The following is a 26362-nucleotide window of genomic DNA, read 5'->3' on the forward strand; positions in this document are numbered from 1 at the left end:
CATATGCAGATGAGAAAGAAGAGAGAATGAGCAACAGAGATGAACATGATTCTAGAAGACACTAAGGGTCACCAGACATTGGGAAGAATGGCATGCAGCAGACCCTCTACCAGAGGCCCTGAGAGGAGGGCATGAGAAAGCCCATTTCTGTTGGAGTTTAGATTTCTGCCCTCTAGAACTGTGAAGGAAAGACTAAAGTATAGCTTTATATCATTTTTATTGGGGAATTACTTCCAGTAGTTACAGGAAACTTATGCAACCTGTGTTGGTGATGGGGTTGGTTTGGAGAGTGACTCAGAGGCCCAAGGATGTTCCCAAAGAGAGTTGAAAAAAAATAAGAACACCCAAATTCCTGTGTTCAGTTATTTGTAGCCACATTAGGTATAGATGAATTTTCATTTTCTATGGAAACTCTAACTGTCTTGTATGAATATGCCAGAGGAAAGAAAGAATGCACTCTCAGAAGTGTTCTTGCAGGACATCAACAATGATGTGGGTAACAGGCCCCCAACAACCATCAAGTGTACACAGTACCAGGAGCTTTCTCTGTGTCCTTTTCTTACATTTGTCCCCCAAACCCAGCCTAGTCCAAGGTGTCTGCTGACTATGTTTCCTGAGGCTAACTGCACTACTCTTTAAATTCTGTCAGTGCTGCTTTCCTGTAGTGAAGGCAGAAGGCTGTAGGTGAAAAAAGGCTGTCCATTTCTTATTCTGCCAATGGAAACTCTGTGATTCTTACCTGTGCCATAGCAAGCCGTGGTTCACAGGAACCACAGTCGCCTCAGCGAGTGGCTTCCTCGACTGGACCTTTCCAGGACCCCAAAGTATGAATTTGTACGTCAGTCAGCACACAAGATAAATATTTTAACTACCATTTTTATTTTCATCCCAGCTGAGGAACGGTTTAGAAAAGGCTCTATTGTAAGTGTGCAGCAAGAAAAGTGTGCCAGGGTTGTCAATGCTGTGGGTTTGAAGTTAGACTGCCAGTCATCGCGATGGAAGATTTCCCTCCCGGCTTCCTCCAGTGTGATAAACTGCTTTGCCAACGGCTGCACAACCGCAGTGTGCTATACCACGGAGCACTAGAGCACGAGGCCTATTTCCTTATGCCTTGGGATTTGTTTCAGTGACTTTTATGCCTGGAAATGACAGAACATAAAAAGAGACATTGAGTTAGAACTGGTACCTGTGTTTGAGTCACGGCAATACACAAAAATCTAAGTGTGTTGACTGCTAAAATCTGTTACATTGCCATGTATACTTTAGAGGAGGCATACTGATATGTTCACAGATGACCTTGTAATAAAGGCATTCCAGCCCCCTTGATGCCTCTAGTCATTCACTACCTTTGCCCCCCACTCCCATAACTCTCTGGGTTCTTTGCCCAGTGTTTATGTCTAAGGGGTCTGCTGCCAGACCACTCAAGGAGTATGCGCCATTGATATGAAGGATCTATGCAAAGGAAGCAGGTCAGGTCTTCTTTCAGTAATAGGCAAGGTTCACCGCCAAACATTCATGGCCACCATTGTCTGCCGAGCATGTTAAAACCACACATTTCTTGACCCAGTGCCCAATGGCTCTTGCCTGTTACCCTGGCTACTCAGGAGGCTGAGATGGGAGCATCAAGGTTCTAAAGCAGGCTGGGGAAGAAAGTCCAAGAGACTGTAAGCCCCCCAAAGCCAGAAGTGGAGCTTTGAGTCAAGTGATAGAGTGTCAGCCTTGAGTAAACACTTAAGGGACAGTGCCCAGGCCCTGATTTCCAGCCCCAGTACTGGGCACAAACAAAAAATAGATTGACTCTCTCTCAACCCCCCCTACATTTGCAGGTGTAGATACAGAATAGGATTCTGTGTTTTAAAACAAGGTCTCCATGATAGAAGGGGTACAATGGATTGGAATTAGATGTATACGTAAGTGCTGATGTAACCCTAAAATCCTTCTGGTATAAGTGATAAAATTTTCAACTTCTATAACAGAAATCTAACAAGCTCATCATGATGAATCTGAGGTGCTTCCCTTACAGATTGGGGAAACAGTTTGTAGTGAGCATAATCTAGTATGGGGCAGAGCGAAAGCCATTTCCATTGCCCACCGAGGAAAAGGAAAGTATATAGTATCTGAAAAGAAAGTTCCTTGTTACAGAGTGGTCCCCATCCACACCCAGGAGACTGTCCATCCATGGCCTTCCTTTGACTCCAGCTCCCTGGGGGAGTCCAAAGATGATAATTCAGAGAAGAAGCTTCCTTTATAGGAGAGAACCCGGCGTCACAAGGGGTAAGAGCTAAAGACTTGATGGGTTGTATGGCCCAGCCTTGGGGGAAGGCTGAAAGGAAGGGAAATAAGGCAGCTGCCATGGCAGCAATACATGAAGAGATTTGCAGACATATCACCGAGTGGCACAGGTCGATGTGTTCAGTATTCATAGCCGATTTCAAAAAAAATTAATAGCATTTGATTGCAGGATATAGACTTGAGAATATAGACTTGAGAAAGTAAGGGGTGAGGGTCCAGCTCTTAGCTTTCGAGGTTATCTCAGCCATGGGCCCCTTCCAGCCCACTTGGGTAGGGACCAGCTCTTCAGAATCTAATAGATGGAGAAAGCGTCTTGTGAGTCATTTTCCTATAACCTGGGGTCACAGAGACCCAAGGCAGGGTATCCTGTTGGCATCACCTGTGGTCTCTTGTGGGATGTCACACAGTGTGGCCAAATCATTTCCGTTCCACAAGTCTAGCGGAAAACTCTCCTGTGGATTCCTGATGGCTCTTTCTCCCTTGCTCCTGTTCACTGAAGGCTGTAGCTTATGGGTGCCAGGAGAGGTAAGCAGCAGTCAGTCTGTCTCTCTTGAAGCAGGAGATCAGTCTGATTCCCCCGTGACTGGGGTCTTTCCCCACTCATCTGTGTGGAGGTGTAGATCATCTACTCGATCCATTCATCATAGACCTTGTCCTTATGCAATGACTGGTTTTGAGTCCAAAGCACCTGTGCAGCCTGAAAATGGATGTGCCCGTTCTTTTCCTCTGCTTTGCTTGCCTAGGGTCCATTTATGTCCTAGAAGAAGTTTCCCTCCATGTGACGTTTGATCTGTTGTTGTCCAGGTAACTTCCCACAGCTTGCCCTCCCAGTTCCGGCCCTGTCCTATCTAAATCTGGTTGGCTCTGTCAGGCTCTTGGTAGGACTTCGGCAACTCACCTCTCACAGCACCCCGCATAGCGTGCCAACGCATGATGAGCTTCTCCAAACTCTGTCTACTGCAGTTTCACTTCCTCATTTGTCCAGGAGGCTCCTAGGCAAGAGTATGCCATGCTAGAGGCACTAGATCAATGCTCAGCCTTCCAGAGAAAGTGTCACTAGCTATGTGTGTCTAGACAAGGTGAGGGCACCCTGACAGGGCCATTGTGAGAACTGGGTACAATGACACTCATCACACACAGACACTACATGCTGGCCTCTGTTGTGGCTATTATTATTACTATTATGATTGTGTTATTATGAGTGTGTGTGTGTGTGTGTGTGTACGCACGTGTGAGCACCAGTCCTGGGGCTTGAACTCAAGGCCTGAGTGCTGCTGTTCCTAAGCTTTCTTGCTCAAAGTTAGTGCTCTACCACGTAAGCCACAGCTTCAATTCTGTGTTTTTATTTTTTTTTGGTGCTTAATTGGAGGTAAAGAATCTCACAGACGTTCTCACCTACACTGGCTTCAAACTGCCACCCTCAGATCTCAGCCTCCTGAGTAGCTAGGATTTTAGTCATTGGCATGTGGCCACTGTCGTTATTTCTGCATTGTCATGGCCAGTGAAGACTCAGTGTACAATGAGAGATGCGACCCCACCTGAGTTGTGGTGGGTGCAGATGGGCACGGTGCTCATGTTCTCATGCTGCATCTGGCTTTGCTACGTCTAGTTTCCTCCCCTGTCACCCGTAGGATCCATAGCGCACCATTCCAGGCTCTCAGGGATGGTATAGAGGATTCACTGACATGGAAGTAAGGATCTCAAGAGGTAGTGAGGGGGTGAGTGGGTGCATGTGCCAGGTGCTTACAAGCTAGTCGGAGAACACTTTCTAGGAGGAGGCAAGTAGTAAGCAGGAGTCAGGTAAACAGTCTCCGGCCCAGTGAGCTTCTAGAATTAGTGGGAGCAGCGGCTGTAGAGGGCTGAGATCCCAATGAATATGTGTGCTTTTGAACTGTGAGTTACTTGTAAGTTCTTATCAGACACTGTGGTAAGTGAAGTTGTCTTCCTACTGCACCCCATGCCCTTATGGGGAAATGTGCTTGAGAAATGGCAGGTGGCATGGAGCAGCTTCATTGCCCGGGGTATGCTCTGTAGAGTTAATAAAGGATAGCAGAAGGGAAGCTCAATCACTTGGGATAGTTCAAGACTTTTGGCAAGGAGAAAGATTTAAATTTTGAAAGCAATGAAAATGTCTTCACAACAAGAAAAGCCATGGTTCTCATACTTGATAGTCCCCTTTCTGAGTAAAAATATCACAGGGAAATCTACAATTGTGGTGTCATCATTACCCATACATTGCTTTCTTATCTTTATAACAACTCGACAAGTAGAAAGAACAGACTGGGTCCATCATTGCAATTCAGACATATGGGAAATAAAGCACGGTACAGTGATATCTGCAAGTCCAGACAATGATGGATGAAGAGCCTCCTTAGATTGCTCAGATATTTTCACTACAACTACATACCAAAAGGGTCAGCATCTCAAATGTGCTGTTGCTTCTTCCTCCTCTTCCTCCTACTTATCTTCCTCCACCACCACCTCCTCCTCCTCCTCCTCCTCCTCCTCCTCCTCCTCCTCCTCCTCTTCCTCCTCCTTCTTCTTGTGGTCAGTAGTGGGGCTTGCCACAACACTGTCCCTGAGCTCTTTTGTTCTAGTGTTCCACCCCTTTGAGCCACAGTGCCACTTCAGTTTTCTGGTGGTTCATTGGACATAAGAGTTTCATGAAGGAAGTGGTCCTGTGGCTCAAGTGGTAGCGCACTAGCCTTGAGCAGAAGAGCTGAGGGACAGCGCCCAGGCCCAGAATTCAAGCCCCACGACCAACCAAAAAAAAAAAAAAAGAGTCTCATGGACTTTCTTTTCTGAGCTGCTTTTGAACCTTGATTTTCAGATCTCACCTTCCTGAGTAGCTAGGATTACACTATCAGCTCCACAGAAAACATTAGGTTCTATCAGATTTAGTGTTCTTCATAATAGATTGTTTCTGAGAGGCTCCATTCAGGGCAGAAAGGCTTACCTTGTGCAAGAACTGAAAAATGACTGGATTCACCTGAAAATGCTAGCTGAATGCATGGGTCAAAGAAATACAAGTAGGTGGTACTCATTCACCCATGGAGGGAGGTGAACAGGAAAATGTGCAAGTCTCTTCCCAGAATGCTGCTGTCAGCACTGTTGTTTCTTTGTCATTCCTTGTACTGCTCCTGCCTCTTGAAAAATAAAAACAAAAAACCCCCCAAAACAAAAAACAAACAAAAGAAAAATTCTGCCTCCATTATCCTTGAAGAAGAAAAGATCCAACAGTGAGCACATGACCTCTATTTGCACTGAGTTCTGGGTTTACGACTTAGATCACTGGGACAACTGGTGGCATTTTCATTTTTGTCCTAAAACAACCTGTTCTTTTCCTGATCTTGACTAAGACTGAATTCCTATTGCTCACTACTCATGACTTTGAGATGCCAGGACATACTGATTTTGCACTGAGATCTTCCAAATAGTATGACAATGAGAAGGCAGGTCATTCACAGCTGCTTAGGCTACATGATCCAGCATTGATCAGTCAACCTTGGGCAGCTACAGGACAATGGGGCATTCATGACCATGGAAATGTCCCCGAGGGACATTTTAACCATTCACCTAAAGTGCACAAACATTATCCATTATGAACTCAAAGGATGAGGCCCAACATTCTTAGAGTGACTTTTCATAACCTTTGTAGATAGGAACCACTCATGCTTTCTCAGAAGGCTTTTTTTCCCCCACCTACATTTTCAGCAGATACAGACACAAATTTTACACTAAAACAGACAGGACCATTCAGGGAGGAGAGAAGCTACGAGACCAACTGTTTTCCATATAGCAGTATGCTGATGAATGGGCACACATCCATTACTACATGTGAGGAAGATAAACATTATAATCTTGATTAACAAGTCAATCCTCAAACCCCTCAAAAACTTCTTTTTGCCTTTTCAGATTACTCGCTTGAGGAAATAACTGTCAAACTATCTAGATAGACAAACTATCTAGATCTAAGTTTCATTGTGGTTCAAATTACTTGTTCATTTCTGTCATCACTAGAACGACATCTTTTCAGAAAGCACTTCTGACTCTGTAGCCATCAGTGGTCTGTAGAAATCTTTGACTTTAACAACTAGCCCATGTTACAGAATCCTGGGACTGAGGAAAAACAAGTATGAAATTATTACAAGTAAATGCAAAGGTCCGATAGAGCTTTTGGATATACTATCTATGGAATGGGCATCCTATGGAATTGGGATCTATGATTGGGATCTATGGGGTATGATTTATCATACCCCATTGGGATCTATGATTGGGATCTATGGGGTATGATTTATCATACCCCCTCCCCCTTTAGGCAACAGGGACATGGTTTATGTCGATCAGGTAGCACACTTTTGTCCAGGACCTAGAAATGTAATTCAAACAGAATGTAAGAAGATGCCATACAACTTAAGCAAACCATGGACTAGACAAGGAGAAGAAGACAACTGAAAATCTTGTCTTCTTTTAAAGCAAAAAGACCTTCTCCTGACAAAGACTTTTTCAATGTACTGAAATACCTTTGGCCCCAAACAAGGTACCTTGTCCAATATGTCCAGAAATCTATGATCATCTGAATTATGGAGTCCAGTGAAAGGCAACTTGTACAGATGAGATCCTTCACAGATTTATCCAGTGGACTCAGAAGGAAATCCATAGAGAAGCTGAAATTCAAGACTACCCTTCCCCTAGGACAGGACCAGTATTTTCATGGACTGATTTTTTTTTTTTTTACCACACACAGCTTGTGCTGAGGGTACTCCCACTCTAAAAAACGTTCCATGGCTCCCACACTGATGGATGTAGGTTTCCAAATGTGCAAGTGACACACAAGAATAAATACCACTTAGGGAAACCTGTCCTTTCTTATCTACCTTGACTGTCATGATAAAAAAGGGGCTGTCAAACGTCTGAAACAATGTGGTTTGCCAAAAACGCTGCTGTCAAAATATTCCTTGACAATGTCCGTATGACTACTAACAATGCTGTTTTGGGCTGACTTAGTGGCTTTGAAATTGCGCTGCTCTGTGTTGAGTCCATGAGAAGCAACCAATTATCTACAAAATAAGGAAACACACCAAGGAGAGTTGGATGCATTGCAAATAAACTCTGTGGACACACATGATGTGAAACTCATCCCATTTTCACTTCTGATCACAACTGGGGGCAGAAGGGGGGGGCTTCTATCATTCACAGCAGATCCCACTCACTTCCTATGGGCCCAAAGAAAAAAGATGACACACTTTCCTCAAGTCACAAAGCCTACTCTACTCTTGGAGCCAATCCAAATGTGAAATCCCTGCATAGACAAGCTCCAAGTGCCAAGAATGAGGTCACATTACATAAAAATACAGATCCACTGTCATCGGATGTGATTTAGAAAGACTCAAACAGTCGCCATCACATTCCGTCCCGGAAATCAGCCCCGAGTGTGGGGAGTCGATGCATAAATTCACCTACACAGTCAAAACAGGTAGAATTCCAGGAACCTCAGGACTGCTGACTGACTCCTCAAAGAACTGTGAGGTGGAGCTATACAACTGCGGCTGCATCTGGCAACCAGTAAGCTGGTAACTTCCCTGGGTTTAACAAACACAACAGTGGCTTTTGGCAATGGACATTCTCATTCACTCACCGACAGAGAGGAAATCAAACAGCAAAACAAATCTCTTGTCTACAAAAATCCTTCTACACAACTAAGCATGCACTGGTGCCTTGGTGGCCTCAAGATGCTGAGTAGACACTTTGGACCTAGGGAAGATTTACCTTTTTAATCCTAGCAACACTCTGTGCATGCTAAGGATCCCAAGGGCTGCTATAGATGTCAAGAAAATAAAAGACAAGGGGTTGCTAAGCACAACTTGATGAAACAATGCTTGATCAAGCCTCTCCTCCTGTGATAGTTCTTTCATCCCATTAGCGCATCTGGGAAACACATGTTGACATTCTTCACTGTGATGCTGGGGTTGGAAAGTCAAATGGGAGGTTCAGCTGTGGGAGCTGGTGTACTAAGGACAAGAGAGATTTCACACAGACACAGTATGCTTCTCAGAGGACAGGAGGTAAGCTCAGGGACTACTTGGCCACTGGGAGGAGAGGAAGTGAGCTACACAGCTTCCTACCCACCAGTAGTGACCCATCAGCTTGACAAAAACTCACTTGGTCTGGTTTCCCACAGCATACCTTATCAGATCCTTAGTGCTTTGGCAGCTGGAGTACATCTGCACTCAGCTTGCTGTGGATATGAATTCTCACCTTTATCACTGTTTCACTGGGAAGACAGTTGCAGTTTGGTGCTACAATGAAAGGCCCATAGTGGATGGCCTGGCTTTCTAACTTAGACAATGAACCAAAGTCTTGCTTAGCTACAGAGAAGCCACTAGGTGCAGCTGGTGTTGGATCCCTTCTGCTTTTCTTTGATTTTAGGATTCACTTGTACTGGCATTGAAACTACACATACAATTTAAGATAAATGACTTAAGTACATACTACGTAATGCCAGGTACTGGTGGTTCACACCTGTAATCCTACCTATTCAGGAGGCTGAGATCTGAGGATCATGGTTCAAAGACAGCGTAGGCAGGAAAGTCCTTGAGAGACTCTTATCTACAATTAACCACCAGAAAACTGGAAGTGTTGCTGTGGCTCAAGTGGTAGAATGCTTGCCTTGAGCTGAAGAGCTCAGGGACAGTGCCCAGGCCCAGAGTTCAAGTCCCTGACTGACAAAACAACCACAACAACAACAATAACAAAAAACCTAAGTAATGCCCTATGTGGTACTTAAGAATGAAAATGATGAGAGGAAAGAGGGCTTGAAATCTGCATGGAGTGAAGAAACTTGTACATGGAACTCAGTGATGAAATTGGAGCCATTTTGGCTTCAGTGTGACAAAAAGAATGAGGGAGTCCAGTATAGGAGAAAGGTACTAGGTCCTCACAGAAAAACCAGAGATGCTAGTATCTAAGGGCAAAGAGCCTGAAAAGAATGCATGCAGATGCCAGACCAGCTGGAGCTGGGAGAATGAACTGGCTGGGGGCTAAGCTCTTTTAGAAAAGTCAGTAGTACAAATACATGGCTTTGGGATGGCACTGTCTGGGTTCCGATGGAAGCATCATCACCAGTCAACTTTTGACCTGGAAATAATAACATGGACCAGCTTTTATTGTCTGGCTACCTGCCACTGACATTCATAATAAAATCCACTCTTCTGTATTCTCACTAGGCTAGAAGCATCCCTCCTCCCAAGACTGAGTCCCATCTTGTCTCTGCTATATATCCTGATGATTGTAAAATCTTACAGGGACTCTACCCAGGAATGGCATGCTTGCTGCTGAGAGGATAATCTGGGAAGTTGGGAGACATTGAATTCATGTGCATTTAACATCACCTGTGGACCTATGGGAGATCTACATATGTACACATAGGCCCAACATCTCTATTTGTTAACACATTTCAGAGTTTTGGGACCTTCTTACCACTGTAGACATAGATCTGCTCACCCCTATACACAGTTCAATGTGTTCATGTATTTAAATGGAGTGACAAATCCATGTAGATGAACCATTTCCTACAAAGCTGAGTGTCTGCGCCCCCCTTTGTCTCCACAGGGAACTATATGGAATTCCACATCATGATGATATTCTGGGTAAAATGTAAGAATCCTACATTCCAAGTCCCTGGACTCTGACTTATCAGGTATATGTTTGCATTATCCTACTAGCTAGCCCACTTCCGCTACTGGCTGTTCAGGCAGTGATGTCTCTGTCTACAAGTAAAATGCCTTCAGGAAAGACACAGACATGAGCCCACAGCCATGCTACCTATGACTCATCTGCCTTCTTAGGAGGTATGTTTTTCTGGCAAGACTTGCAAGGTGAGGGGTTTACCGGAGAAATAGAAGATGGCAGGGCTTAAGGCAAGAAAGAAGCAACAATGAACAAAGGCAGAATCTTGGGTTGGAAATTTACAGCATCTAGAAAATGCATTCTAACCCAGATCCTTACAATTCAGCAAGCCCCAGGAAAAGCCTATAACTTTTTTTCCTTCTACCTGAGAATACCTAGTGCCTAGGAAAGTTAAAAGCCACTGTACCCTACAAAGTCACCTCTGAAGATCTGGGATCCCCAGTGGAACAGGGCACTCTAAAAGGCCACACTGGCTTTCAGAAGACTGGAATAGAAACAGGCTTGCAGCCCTGTCCATAGGATGATGTTCATTTGCTCGATCCTTTCTTTCTACACAAACAGAGGTGGTGAACAGTGGAAAAGGTTACACTGCTGCTATGCCACACAATATCCCTTCAGGCAAGTGAGAACAAAGAGGACACACAGGTGACAAAGAAAGAAATGAGCCTCTAAATGCAAGTGCCTGACCCACAATCCTCAGGAACCATGTGTAGCTAGAGGTAGGCATTCTAGGTCTTAAAGTAATTACTTTAAAAGGACAATGGAGAGAGAAAAGCATTTTTTTGCCAATCCTGGGACTTGAACTCAGGGCCTGGGCACTGTCCTTGAGCTTCTACTCAAAGCGGCTGTCCTACCACTTGAGCAACAGTGCCACTTCTAGCCTTTTCTGAGTAGTTTATTGGAGATGAGAGCCTCACAGACTTTTCTGCCCAGGTTGGTTTTGAACTGCCATCCTCAGATGTCACCCTCCTTAGTAGCTACAATGACAAGCATGAGCCATGGGTGCCTGGCATTGAACACATATTTTAAACCACTCAGTACAGATTTCCAGTGTAAACTGAAAACAGAACCAAGTACTTCCCCCTTCACTTGGCAAGAGCTCCCTTCTAAGAACACCAGTGACTTCAGGCAACTGCAAATAGTGAGAACCCTGGGCATTCTATGAGCTTATGTTATTTTCCACAATGTCTACTGATAAGTAAGGGACAGAAAGGAATATATCATGTAAAACAGAATGATAATTTCAATATAATGCAATACTTGCTGTCACATGATCAGGTGTCCTCTCAAAATGCCCTGTTGCACTGTACCTACCTTTCTCCTTGTGATCATGCAAGGGGAAACTTCAAGGCAGAACTCTGTAACACCCCTCTGACAGGATGGAATGGCCAACATCACTACTCTTGGCCACTGGGGTCATGATGAACTACAGTGATCTAGACATGACACTACTACTCCATCTCATAACCAAGACAGGGACCAAGAGATACTTTATGTTCTGGAGGGAGATGGACCTGCCATTTTCAGCTTAGGGATTATTTCTGAAAGTTTCCACTGATTACTTTCAGACTACAGCTGAGGGAATGTAATGGCACAAGGAATATGTTTTCTACCTAAAAACCAGGGCCACTCCAGCGATGATCCAGTTTTAGAGGATTCATTTGCTACCAATATTTGTTCACTACTTTTATTTTATATTTGTTTCTGATCTGTTTCAGCAACTTATACATACATTTAAAGATTTTCCATATGAATAACTATTTCTACTTTAGCAATATCATAAAATACTGCATCTATACATATCCATATGAAAAATGATTTCTAACAGCATTGTTATAAATAAAATAAATGCATATATATACTACATATGAAGAACACATTCTATTTAGAACCATCATCAGTTCCTAAAGAAGTATATTAAAATCCATGGAAATCCACTTTATTTTGGATTTCACATAAGGTACACTCAAGTTTTCAGTCCAAGTATGTTCCAATATTAGAAGGCGATCCTCGTTAGGAACACTACTACACTGGATAAATATTCAGTTTATAGATCCATTTTGAAAAGAAGATTGACTGTAGCTGTCTTCCTCCTGTAGCCGTAAACCTACAATGAAACATCATGAATGCAAAGACCATTTCCAGTAGCCTGAGCTTTAAAGCAGCCAGAGTAAAACAGAAACACAAACTGTAGAGAAAAAGTGACATACAAAAATGCTAGGGCAAAAAGGATTGTAGAGCCTGCCACAGGATCAAAGAGACTGGGCAGGACCCCAATGGCAGTACACAGCCTCAGAGGGTTTTGACCTTGAAAACAATGTTTTGCATTAGTAACTGTTGACTTTATGGCTATCGGAGCTGCCCTGCAGGAGAGAGGCAAGGCAGGGCTGAGGGAACAGGTGGAGAAGGAAGTATAGAAACCAGAATGACAATAGGTGTGAGTGCAGAGGGAGAGAAAGATGAGTACAAGGCTTTGGTCCACTCCAACTCATGTGTCCTTCGCAGCCACTCAGATAAGATGTGTCTACTGCTGATTGGTGTGTTCCACACATTCCTCCATTCTTAAGCACCTGGTCAACCATTAGGACACTGGCCCAGATGCAGGAAAAGAACCAGGAAGCATAGCAAGATAGATAGGAAAGCGTGACTTCTTGGCAAAGCCAAATTCACCTCAAATGGAGTGGGAATGGTTGGAGCTTGGAGGCTTACCCACTATAGGGGGATTACTTACTGTCATGAAAGATTTGAGGCCCTCCTCAAATCTTTGAACACTACACAAAGGTCTACACCACTGATCCTTTTTTGTCTTTCCCAGTTTCACCTGAATATGGGGAGAGGGCTGCAGAAGGATACAAGGCCATTATCTTAATCACTTGGCCCAGGGAGTGGGCCATCATCGGTTTCACAATGGCATCTCAGAGCCTGAGACATTTCCTAATTCCTGCTCCAGCCTATTCCACAATACCGGTGATGCTACTTTTCTGTCTCCCCATTGCCTGAGGGAGCCCCTTTCCTCAGTCTCTTTGGTAGATCTGGGGGAGGGAGAAATACAAATCCTTACCCACCTCACTGGAAGTACACCCGCAGGGCTGCAGCTTCCGCCGCCATCTCCTCCTCTGATCTCCAAGAGGCGGGGGAATCCTCATCCTCTTTGTCGTGTTTCTGGAGCTGTGGAGAAAAACATGTAATAGGCTTACCAAGAAGTCCTGGAAATACCCTGGAGCAAATGCTGGGGAAGGGAAAAACCTGAATTATAATTTGCAGATGACAGGCTAACAGGTGTGTGTGTGTGTGTGTGTGTGTGTGTGTGTGTGTGTGTGTGTGTGTGTGTGTGTGTGTGTGTGTGTGTGTGTGTGTGTGTGTGTGTAAAGGGGAGGGGTGGTCTCAATTACATGATTTCCCCATATTTTAATGCAGTTCCTCCTAAGAATTATCATTTCCACTTTCTTGAATAAAATAACCACATTAGGCTACATGTAGCCTTTTTTCAAGGTGGAATAGGGGCTGTTACTGGATAAGTGTTATGCCATGCACCAGAATTCCCACACTGTCCTCCTGCTTAGCAGGCATCTTGGTTTGTTTGCTTCCTGGGTCTGCATAGGTATGAATGTGCCAAAGTAACCCAAGCAAATTCATCACCCAATACAGGTATTTCCCTTCATAGAAGCTGTTCCTAGGCAATGAGTAAATGATATTAAAATAAGAACACTACTTTAAAAATTAACAAGTGGCCCTAGTTACATGAATGCCTCCTTAGACCCCATCTGTATGTATTTAAAACTCCTGTTTATGCTGGGTGCTGGTGGCTCACACCTGTAATTCTAGCTACTGAGGGGACAGAGCCAGTCCAAAAAGGAAAGTCCATGAGACTCTTTTTTTTCTTTTTTTTATTATTAATAAGTTTTGTTGTGTGTGAAAATACCGTACAGAGGGGTTACAATTACATGAGCAAGGTAATGAGTACATTTCTTATCAAGCATTGTTGCCTCCTCCTTTGTTTCCCCTTACCACCATCCCTGCCCTCCCATTTCCTCCCTCCCCCCTGCCCCTCACCCTCACCCCCACACTCCCCCCATCCTCTCCCTCACACTCCCACCCCCCTGCCAAAGTTGTAAAGTTCGTTTTTCCACATAACATCTTGTACATTTCATTGTTGCAATGGGTCCACCTGTATCCCTATTTAAACAATTTGCTTTTCCCTTCCCCTCAACAAATTATACCAACATCAAATACAGTGAAAACAGGGGTTATCTACAAGTAAACACCAAAAAAGTGAAAATGACACTATAATCTCAAGTGGCAGAGCACTAGCCTTGAGCAAAAAGAACTCAGGGACAGCACCCAGGCCCTGAGTTCAAGCCCCACAACCACCACCTCCACCAACAAAATACTTGCTAATGATTCACATTTAAATATAGAATGGAGAAAATTTCTGTTCTTTCGCAGACACTATCATTTCCGAGCTCTCTCTCTTCTCTTTAAGAAAAGCTCTGTTTTCCCTTCACTACCAATCTCCTATTGCAATTCAGTGTCATGATGAAGACTTGTCTGTGTGGCTCTACATGTGGTATTGCTGTGCTCAGTGCATGCAAAATGCAGTATTTGTGTTAAATCTATGGAGATAAATGACCTAGGTCTACCAATGGTGGCTCGCTTTTAGGATGTGAGGGTCAGTTTCTCTCAGAAGGCCAATACCATCAAATTTCCTTTGCCAAGGAAGAACTTCATTCTCCTGTGAAAGATCACTCAACTAGGTAATGGCAGGGTTAGTGTTGTACCCCGCAGCTTTTGCCTTATCTATTCAGAAGGTTCTACCTACTTTCTTTATATAGATCCACATGATAAAACCAACATAACGTAATATAGTTCTACTACTACTGTCTCAATTTGCCACATCCATTCATCCAGAAGTTGTATCCTTTGAAAATAACCCTTCCCAGTCAGTAAAGATATATTGTGCTCACAAAGTGCTTTGTTCAATGGCAACTGCTTTGTATAACTACTTAAAATAATAATAATAATAATAATAATACTAATACTATCACAGTTCATTATCTCAGCACCCCCCCAAATTCTACATGTAACCCAGAGACCCCCACCCTGGAAACTTGTGAAAATGGGGACATTTCCTCATTGATTTCCAACCAAACTTTAACACAGAGGTAAAGCAGTGAGGGCAAGAGAGCCTCACTCTCTGGCTGAGCTATTTTTCCACTCCAAGTAAGTCAGAGTCTAAATGAGATTCATTAGCATATAACTGGGCCACAAATATGTTTATGAGGGTCATGGATCTTCCTCTCAGAATCTGGCTGCCAGCACCCTGGTTTTACATTTTGCCACACAGATTTAATTCTCCTTAGTGGAAGAAAACCACATTAAGAAGTCATTTCCTTGCTCGCAGAGGCAGACGTGACGCCATGGCTACAGGCAAGTCAATTGGGATTGCTATTCTACTCAAGAACTAATTTTCATTTTGCTACTACCTTTAGGCCTCCTATAAATCCATCTTGTAACAATTCAAGGAGATGACAAGGAACAAGGCAAAGTCCAGGAAATATGGTCTTTGCCACTGGAGGAACGGCTCTGGGAAGGCACAGACATTGAGCATTAGGGGGGCCTTGTCGACACAGAGACCACCAGACAAATCCATATAACATACAGCCTGGGACCGTGAGTGCCTTCCTGTTATTAGATGACCATCTGTGGTGGTCATATGCCTTACAGATGGCCACATTGGGCAATCACTTACAAGTTGCGTGTGGGAACTAGCAAATAAATATAACACACTCATCATATTTGCAAAGCTCTGTTTATGCACGAATTCTTAAAACTTGGGAGTTTTTCCTTTTTCTAAAAGGTGCAGATGAAAGCTTGTATCTTTGGGGATTTTTAAAGAAAACTGTGTTAGGGGCTTTCCAAGATACATTCACTACTAGTCAAAAACATTACTGTGAGGGGGTGGAGGGGATAATTGTCACTGGATCCATGAGGGATGGAGTCCAGTACCTCCCCTTAGAATACCCAGATCCACAAAAGCTCAAGTCCCTTCCATAGGATAAATAACATGAAATACATAGAATACATTAACCTACATCACTTATGACACCTCATATTTTAATGCAATTAAAATAGGCATTCTATACCATAAGATAGTTTCATATCAGTGCCCATTGTGGCACTATTCACAATAACCAAGTTATGGAAACAGCCTAGATGCCCTACAATAGATGAGAGGACTAAAAATGGGATTTTACTTATCTGTTAGAAAGAATAATATGTCATTGGCAGAGAAATGGATGGACCAAGAACAAATCATATTAAGTGAGGGCTCAGAGAGACAAACAGCACATGTTTTTTCTCATGGGTGGAAGCAGATCTAAAATACATGGGGACATGCTGAAAACATTACAGGATGGAATAGGAGAAACCCTAGGTCTCCTTGGCACAAGCCGAAATTTTCTTAATAGAGACCCAGAAACACAACAAATCAAAGAAAGGTTGGACAAATGGGATTGCATGAAACTGCGGAGCTTCTGCATGGCAAAGGACATAGTTAGCAAGATCAAGAGGAAGCCCACTGATTGGGAGAAGATCTTTACTAGCCATACAACAGACAAGAGCCTCATATCTAAAATATGCCTGGAACTCAAAAAATTAAATCCCCAACAACAAATCCTCAAAGAAACAACTGTCTGATAAGTTGGCTAAAGACTTACAGAGAAACTTCTCTGAAGAGAATAGACACATGAAGAAATGCTCAACCTCTCTAGCCATAAAAGAAATGCAAATCAAAACAACATTGAGATTCCACCTCATCCCAGTTAGATTGGCTATAATCAAGAACTCTAATGACAAGATGCTGGAGGGGATGTGGACAGGAGGGAACCTTACTGCATTGTTGATGAGAGTGTAAACTTCTTCATCCACTTTGGAAAGCAGTATGGAGGTTCCTCAAAAGACTTCACATAGAACTCTCCTATGACCCAGCAATCCCACTTTTGGGCATTTACCCAAATGTTTACAAACAAGACCACACTAAAGCTACCAGCACAACTATGTTTATCACAGCATTATTCACCATAGCTAAGATATGGAACCAACCCAGATGCCCCTCAGTAGATGAATGGATCAAGAAAATGTGGTATATGTACACAATGGAATTCTATGCCTCTATCAGAACGAATGACATTGCCCCATTTGTTAGGAAATGGAAAGACTTGGAAAAAATTATATTAAGTGAAGTAAGCCAGGCCCAAAGAAACATAGGTCCTATGGTTTCCTTTATTTGCAATAAATAGTATATGTCTGGGACAAGCAGAAAAGGTCAAATAAAATGATGTTAAGTGAAATGAACCCCAAGAAGGGACACAAATGGTTTCTTCTTTCTTGCTCTTGTTTCTAACATATTTATAATATACCATATGATTTTTTTTGTTGCTTTGTATGTTCCTCCCCCACAGTATAACCCCTGCTTTCACTGTATTTGATGTTGGTATAATTTGGGGAAGGGAAGGGAAAAAACAAATTGTTTAAATAAGGATACAGGTGGACCCATTGCAACAATGAGATGTACAAGATGCTATGTTGAAAAAGGAACTTCGCAATTTAGGCTGGAGTGGGGAGGGTGGGGAGTGTAGTTGAGGAGGTGGGAGAGAAGGGATGGTAGGAGACAAACAAAGGAGGAGGCAACAATGCTTGATAAGAAATGTACTCATTACCTTGCTCATGTAACTGTAACCCCTCTGTAAGTATTTTTACAATAAAAAACTTATTAAAAAAATACACGGGGACATGATAAATTATAAAGGACTCTGGGCATTCACACACAGTGAAACCAGAGGGGTACTCTTGGAGGAACACAAAGGCACAATAACTCTGTGCTTCTGATCATATGAAATAATATTTATCAAAATGAACTCCAGGAAATGGAAACAAGAGGTTGGATTTTTTTTCTTTGTTGTCATTGTTTTTGTTTTCTTTTGCTTTGTTTGTTCATTTGGGATTGTAAAGGGGCCACAGATATGGAGCCGCAAAGGGTAAACAAATGCAAGAGTAGTACTCATTAGACATGATGGAAAACAAACTAGACAACTTGTGGATGGGGATGGGAAGTGAAAATGGAGAGCGTGAGGGAAGGGGCGACATTATCCAAAAAGAAAGGTACTCTTTACCTGACTTCCAGAACTGAAATCCCTCTGTACACGACCTTTTCAGTAACAATACAAAACATGTATTTAAAAAGGTATTCTATTGTATTATTTAAGGAAAAAGTAAAGTTTAAGAATCTTTGCAGTGTTCCCAGAGTGGAGAAAGATACGGTTATCAAATGGAAAGCTTGCTCACCTAAAGCATCATCTTGATTTGGCACAGAAAGAGTGTTAAGTTCAAGATGTTCACTAAGAAGTATCAGCAGAGAAGGGTCCTCAAAGAAGGTGATGTATATACAACAACCTGGAAAAGAACCCTGACTCTCTTCATCATTCCCCAGTGACCTTCTATGATCACAATTCAGTCTTGTACTAGTGATAGACATTGGAAGTTATGATCATAGTTTAGATCTATATGTATGACCTACATTTCCACAGTGAAGAATGCAATTTAAGTCCTTCATCATTAGAACAATCTCAAGAATTCCTAGGTCCCAAGGTGACTGTAAACTATAGGATTAATACAGTCTTCTCATAGGTAAAAAGTGAAAGTCCTATAGTAAAAGCCTATGATAAAGGACAAAGGCAATCAAAATGACCCTGGGAACCTGGTTGCCAGACTTCAAAAATTAGATGAGAAACATTGTTGATTTCTTTGGTATAATAATACCTTGTACATGATTAAGGCCATATTTATACTAAAATAATATTTATCAGAAATCATATTTCATTGTATTTCAACCTAGGAATAGGTCAACCTAGGAGTTCCTTCATAAAGGTGCCCTAAGTAGTACTCAATAACGAGATTATTGCCAAACCCATTTAACTGTGAACCCTGAAAACCAAAGGGGATGGTCCCACCAAAGATCACATTCAAGGCTAGCATGGTGGTGTCCTTTATGTCTATAATTATTATTACTATTATTAATCATTATTATAGGGAATTCAGTATGACTCACAAATGTTATTTTTACTTCATAGTTGGACAGTTCCAGGATGCATACTTTTTCACTTTTTAACAATCAAAACCTGCCCTGTCATCATCTTATTGGTAAGGTTTTACATTCTTAGTAGTCTATAAAATCACAGTGGGTCTTCCAACTTACTGTGTCTGGAATCTAATATACCGTGGTCCACCATCCCCTTTCCCTGTATTGTCATCCAAGTTCAGTTTAATCAGCTCGTCAATGGTCAGCACCAAGGCTGAAAAGAACCTTACTCCTTTCCCTCTGATGCCACAAAAACCATGAACTATATATGAACAGATGCTTCTTTGTTCTTTGTAGAAAATCTTGTGGCAGACTGACAAAGTTTTTGAAAACTTGAACCAAATTCTGTGATGGCTCATCCAAGTGAATTCTATATTTCGCTACGTTTGAAAGGAGATCTTAAAAAATGGATCTGTAGACATCCCACTTTATCTCCCTGAAATGATTTCTCGGGGAAAATCGTGTTAACAGGATTTCTGATGGAACTCCTGATTTGTGCGGACTTTGACACCACGCTCCCTCCTGTGCACCCAGTGTGTGATCACAAGGTAGACGGGGTCATGATTAATTCCCTGATGAAATGCTCAAGCTGCCTTGGCTATTGATGTGTTTTATTGCTTTGTAATGGAATACAGTTGGAAAAATGATTCACGGTAATTTAAATGTTTTTCAGAACTGGAACCTGTAGTAAATGCCAAACTGCCTGCAAAGAGGAAAAACCAATTTACTGCTCTTCTTTAAAAAAAAAAATAAAGAAAAAACAAACACAAGTGGCTGAACATCAACTCCCATGTTATAAAAGAATATATTTTATTGTTGTCAGTTTTATAAGACAATATAGAGAGAGCTTACATAAACCATTTTGTTTAGGACTATCAGTCTAGAAGTTTCTGTGAATGTATTCGTCAAAGGAAAATACTGACACTGAGTAGGGAGGCAAATCTTTTACTTGGTTCAAGATCCAATTCTAGGTTACTTTCAACTCAACCTGCACGCACACACACAAGTCAAGCACAAGATGTATGCTAGACTCCGTCCTAGGTCTTATGCAATACATCTTGAGAAATAAGCTAGAAATCTTTGTCTCTGGGAGATGTACCACTCAATAAAGTAGGCAGATTCATAGATACATAATTTAGTATGAGTCAGAGGGTGAGAGTACTAGATTTAATGTCCCACTGGAGCATTCTCAGAGGACAAGGGAAATAATTCTTACTGGTGGGAGGATCTCAGCTGGACTTTAAGAAAGCAGAGATTTGCAATTGATTTAAAAGATGAGATTCTGAGGAAAGGAAACAACAGCGCTAGCAAGCATAGGACATAGGAGCCAATTCTATACCTTGTGCCCATTCCTGACATGGCCTTCCAGGCATCGAAAATCTATGGAACAGTGTTGTCAAGACAGCTGAAACGGAGTGGTCACTTTGTGGGTAGTGGGTTTCCTAAGTGGGAGATCTGTCCTGCTGGACACTGAGCAGACACATGCACTTTGAACTCTCTTGGGGCCTACTGTATCATCTCTGGTTCGTTTTTGGTATTGGCAGATCTGGTCTCACTATAAAGCTCAGGATGGGGCCTCAACTTAGTGATCCTGCTGCTTTAGCCTCCCTTCTTGATAGGAAGGATGTGGACTGAACATCCTTGGCACAAAGATATTGCCTCTGGTCTCTTGTTCACAGTCAAGGGTCCAAGTCCTAGTGAGTGACCTGATTATGGAGGGAGATCCAAGTAATCGACAGATCCTTGTCATTTGATCAGTTGCCAAAGTTCTGACTTAAGCAGAACTTGCTTGCATTAAAGCAAGATTTTTTTCAGTGATGCCACCGTGGCTCGCGCCAATGCTGAAATCAGCTCTTATATTAATTAGTGGCATCCCGTTTTCAAGGAGCACAGAGTGTTGATGTTGAAGAATTTGTAACCCCCCAAAGTATTTATCAACGAGAAAATCGCAGCGCCGGAAAATAATTATGCCAAACCACTGTGCTATAACGGAACCCAATTGCTTATCCAATTACAAATGAAAGTATCACCTTGTCAAGCCAATTTCCAAAGCAGCAAATGACACTGTGCCTGCATCACAAACTAACTAGGAGTGGTCTCAGAGCGTTGCTTGTGCCCCATAGAACCTGGACAAAATGAGGTAGGTACATCCCTGCCATTGAAAAATAAACAAAACAATTATATTGCTTTAGCTACCTAGCCTTTGCAGTTTTTCCATCAAAACCTTATTATATAAGCCACAGGCTGGTGGCTCACTCCTGTAATCCTAGCAACTCAGGATGCTGAGATCCAAGGATGGTGGTTCAATGCCAGCCTGAGCAGGAAAGAGGTGCTGTGGCTCAAAGTGGTAAGGCACTAGCTTGAACTTATGAGCTCAAGGACAGCACTTGGGTTCTGAGTTCAAGCCCCATGACCACCCCTCCCACCCACCCCCACCCCCCACAAGAAGAAAGAAAGTTTATTACAACCTAGACAAGAGAAAATATGCTTCCTGATCCTGAGTATAGAGGACAATGAAAACATCAAAGGAGTCATTGCCAATTAGGGAAGCAATCCATGGGGCTAATCCTAAGGGAAAAAAAGGACTCAAGACATAAGCTTTTTGGACTTCCATGCTGCCTTCTAGATAACCACGATCTAGAACTTTCTTACAACAGGTTATCAGGGCAGGCAAGGAACAGAACTCTATGTGTGAGCTATAGGGGTTGATATGGAGCTTGCTCCATTTGAGATTCATTAGCATACATAGAGCAAGCCACACACTTGTCCTAGTCATGGAACAGCCCGTTGCTACACGTTGCTGCTTAGCCAAAGGTAGTGGAAGGGGGAGGTGATGGCTCTGGTATTTCAGATGAAAATTCTATTATCAGAAGAGCCTGAGTGTGGTAGAAGAATCACTTCCCTTCACCCAACAGTGTGTTGCTCTTCAAATAATAATAATTAATAATAATATACTCTCTACAATATCTACTATAAAAAAAACAAACAGACTTTCCTATCTAGCTCCCATATATATGGGAGAAATAACCAACACACAGTACCATCTGTTTTTGCTTGCTGTGTCTGACACTACTAGGTTGTAAAGAAACATTTGTCAACTGTGCTGCTCCATTGTATCTTCCTTCTAATACACCTGCCTCACAAGCTCTTCATTTCCCCTTTACCCAATAAAACACCCAGGCCTGCCAGGAACAAAAATCATCCCATGAATATCACATAGCTAATATAAAATGTGTTGGTTTCTATTAAACCTATAGGTTGCGGGCTCTTCAAATACTTTGGCATTGCCTCTCAAAACCTTCTGTGGGTTCACATTTTTGAAAACATGAATGGTAAAGCAGCAAAGAAAACCTAAGAGAATTATAAATTGGAATCAACCCCCAGCACCCAGTTATGGCATCTCAGCTGAAGGGAAAACCACATCACAGGGCTGTGCTCAGTAAATAATCACTAATCAACCACACCTCACCCCAGGCTCCATCATATCTTAAGCTCTACTGGTTTTTCTGTGGGTAGGAAGCTGGTGAAGCATTGGTACTCAGAGATTTCTACCAGCAGGATTTCCCCAGGCCTCTTTTTCTAAGTACGTGCTCACTGAGAAGTGAAATGAAACTCCTTCTGAAAGTAAAGTTTGTGATGGAGCCAAGTTTTGAGAAGGAAGCGTTTACTCAAAAAGCAATTTCCTTGGCTAGTCATGTTCTGTAAGCCTTTCCCCCCTGTGTTTTGGATATTGGTGTTTGAGCAAGAGTGTTCTCTTTAATACCAGACTGATGTCAACCTACAGCACTTAGAACAAGGAATGGGAAGAGGCAACAGCCAACTGCTGCTTTCCTTTGATGCTCCTGAACATTCTGTTTCATATTCACTTCTGTTACCTATGGCTTCTTTCTTCAAAAGCACCTTTCAGAGTTTGGGGAAGCACACTCTAAGCAAGGTAACTCTCTATCCTAAAAGCCTAGAATGTCTTCCCTACAGGAAGTTTAGCAAATGTACAACTGAGAATGGGGCAAGTGCACACTAAGGCATACATATACAAGTAGCTGCTGATTCCCTCCTAACTGTGTATTCTAGGTTGCAGCAACTGGGTATATGTATATATATATATCTCAGTTGGAAAAGGTCACCCAGATAGGGGCTTTTCACAATCTGGATTCCCAAGCATGTCATACTCATTGTGTAACAGTAAGCAAGCTGACTAACATGTACTGCCCTTGAGGGCTTAAAGGAGGTAATTAGGAAATACAGTACTCAAGGGGGTTGGATTCCAGATTCTAGATTACTTGTGGAAACAAATGCAACAAAACACAGAAAGGGTTGTTATACTGAAGTATTTAGGAAACAACAACACAAAAATCAGTATATGTTTGAAACAGTGATAATTCCACCCCCCACACTTCTTTTTTTAGTCCATGGTTGGTTCAATTTATGGATGTAGAACCCATGGGTACCAATGGACAAAATGTTATCAAACCAACCACTACCATGACAATGAATGACAGAGGGAATGATGTGAGGCCATGTGGTCTGGCAAGACTGCTTAGAAGAGGGGAGAGAATGAAAGAAGGAGGGAAAGAGAGACAGAGAGAGACAGAGAGACAGAGAGATCAGGAAGGACTGAGATTCTAAGGAAGGAAAGAACAATGCATGGTCTATGTACCAAGCAGAGGCAAGTGAGTAAAAGAAGGTAGGGAAAGGCCCAAATAGAGAGAATTAGATGAGACAATCTCTCCTGCATTTAGCACAAGATAGTACAATGCTGGAAAAGAAGAGGAATGAATGATATTTTGCCACATTACTCTTATTTTCACTGTCCTTTGGGCTAGGCTCATAAGAATGATCATCAAGCAAAGATGTGGAAAACCCAGAACCAGGGAAATGATGTTGAGAGGCCAGCCGAGAAAAGATGGACTCAGCATCGCCTCTGAACATGGATACTGCCACTGCCTGGCTGGACATTGCTCCCTGGGCCTCTTATTTGCCTTAACATCAAGCCCAGATAGAAGGCACTTTGCACAGAGAAATAAGTGAGCGATTGTAGAGAGCTGCGAGAGGCCGCACCTGGAAGATGGCGCCGGCTTCCGCCCTCCGCCTTCCCGATGGCGAGTGCTCTCGTGGTAAACAACTCCTGATATGGCTAAGGCAAAGAATCTGGCTTGCTTCTGTGCACCTGAACCTATTGGCGGTTCCCACGTGGCGTATCAGGGTTGGCTACCCAGCGGGTATTTAAGGCTGTGGGGAATTCTCCCCGGGGTTGGGGTCAGAAGATTACTAAAAGGTCCTGAATAAACTGCAGAGAGAAGAGTCCGGTGTCGCGTCGTCATTACCGGCCGAGGCGGTAGCGACACGTGGTGGCCCGTACGGGGACTCAGCCACAACCCCAACGAGGACTCAGAACTCTCTGTGGTCAGGGTGGTGCACCGGTAAGTTCCCAGGTAAAAGGGGAATCCGCCACAAGAGCGGGGATAAGTCCCCAGGTAAAAGGGGAATCCGCCACAAGAGCGGGGAGTAAGTTCCCAAGTAAAAGGGGAATCCGCCACAAGAGCGGGGGGATTTTTGCTCTTCTCGGTAGATAAAGAGAGAGTGAGAACCCGGGGCTAGTCAGTAGAGTAGCCAAACGTGAAAGTAAAAGCTTGTTTACCAGCTTTAAATGTTTGAAACATGGGTGCTTCTTTTTCGCACCCAATTTTTTTGGCTCTCAATGAGCTACTGCACTCAAAAAAGTTAAAAATAAAAAAGAGTACTTTAGAGAGATTTTTGAATGAATGTGACACCGTTGCCCCATGGTTCGCTGTCTCTGGAAGCCTCACGGTGGCCTCTTGGGAGAAACTAGGGAGGGACCTAGATTTTGCCTCTGAACAAGGAACGCTTAAGAGCGGAGTGAGACCAATATGGAAACTGATAAGAGGCTGTCTCGAGGACCAGCGTTGCAGTGAGGCGGTAGAGAATGGTCAGGCCGCCTTAGAAATGCTGCAGGAAGAAAGATCAGAAAGGGCAGACAGCGAAAAGGAGGAGAGCAGGGGGGGGTCATGCCCTGATTTTGCCGAACTAGAGACCTCTGAGTCTACAGACTCAGAGGAATTACAATCAATCATAGAACAAATAGAAAAAACAAAGATAAGAAAGAGGAGGAAATGGAAGGAGAGAGAGGACCCAGATAAAGACGAATGCACGCCCTCCGTGCACCGCCCCACACCTTCGGCCCCTCCGCTCTATGCGGAGGACCCTGGAAGTGGCAGCCCCGGCTGTTCTTTCAGCCCAGGAGTGTGGAAAGCGGTCAGAACCGAGTTACATCTAGCCTGTCCAATATTTCAGTATCCACAGGGACAGCGGTATCATGAACCCTTAGATTTTAAGGTGATAAAATCTTTAGCTGAGTCTGTGCGGACATACGGAATCACAGCCTCCTTTACTGTAGCCCAGGTGGAGGCCCTAAACAGACATTGCATGACACCCGGTGATTGGATTGGGCTCGTACGAGCTTGTTTGAGCCCAGGTCAGTATTTAGATTGGAAGGCCTTTTTGATTGAATTTGCTAGTGAAGAGGCTGCGGCCAATCAGGCTGGGGGAAACCCAGCTTGGGATAGAGATATGCTGCTTGGACAGGGGAGATTCGCCAATCAGCAGATAGGCTACCCGGTCCGAGTTTATGAACAAATCAATAAAATTGGCATAAAGGCATGGAAGGCCTTACCAAATAAAGGCGAGGTGAGTGGCAATCTCACCAAAATCCTGCAGGGCTCTATGGAGCCGTTTTCGGACTTTGTTGCTCGTATGGTTGAGGCCGCTGGCAGAATTTTTGGTGACCCAGACGCAGCCATGCCATTAATTAAACAGCTTGTTTATGAGCAGTGCACTAAGGAATGAAGAGCCGCCATAACCCCATATAAGAATAGGGGACTAGAAGCATGGATGAAAGTATGCAGAGAGCTGGGCGGACCACTAACTAATGCTGGATTAGCTGCTGCTGTGGTGCAATTAACCCAGAAGAATGAGGGCTGGGAAGGTGGCTCAGTGGTAGAGTGCTTGCCTTGCATGCCTGAGGCCCTGGGTTCGATTCCTCAGCACCACATAAGCAAAATGAAAAAAGCCGGAAGTGACGCTGTGACTCAAGTGGTAGAGCGCTGGCCTTGAGCTGAAGAGCTGAGGGACAGCGCCCAGGCCCAGAGTTCAGGCCCAGGAAAAAACCTATTTAAAAAACGCTGCAAATTTGTCTAAACAGTTGTCTAGTTATCTTTTAGGTAATTG

The 26362-nt window shown here is 43.2% G+C and overlaps 1 protein-coding gene across 20 annotated transcripts in view; it reads right to left on the reverse strand.

The window, feature by feature from the left end:
• Positions 1–874: 874 nt before the first annotated feature.
• The window catches only part of Fhit (fragile histidine triad diadenosine triphosphatase), a 1320449-nt gene continuing 1294961 nt past the window's right edge, over positions 875–26362 (reverse strand). For all 20 annotated transcript variants that reach the window (XM_070018847.1, XM_070018836.1, XM_070018846.1 and 17 more), the window contains 2 exons: positions 13047–13149; positions 875–1139 (listed from right to left, as the gene is read on the reverse strand). In XM_070018847.1, coding sequence (XP_069874948.1) covers positions 13048–13149 — 102 coding nt within the window. In that variant the 3' untranslated portion in view covers positions 875–1139; position 13047. The remainder of the gene's footprint in view (positions 1140–13046; positions 13150–26362) is intronic.

Source organism: Dipodomys merriami, unplaced genomic scaffold (assembly GCF_024711535.1).
Source record: "Dipodomys merriami isolate MVZ:Mamm:240054 unplaced genomic scaffold, mDipMer1.0.p SCAF_13, whole genome shotgun sequence".
Lineage (NCBI taxonomy): Eukaryota > Metazoa > Chordata > Mammalia > Rodentia > Heteromyidae > Dipodomys > Dipodomys merriami.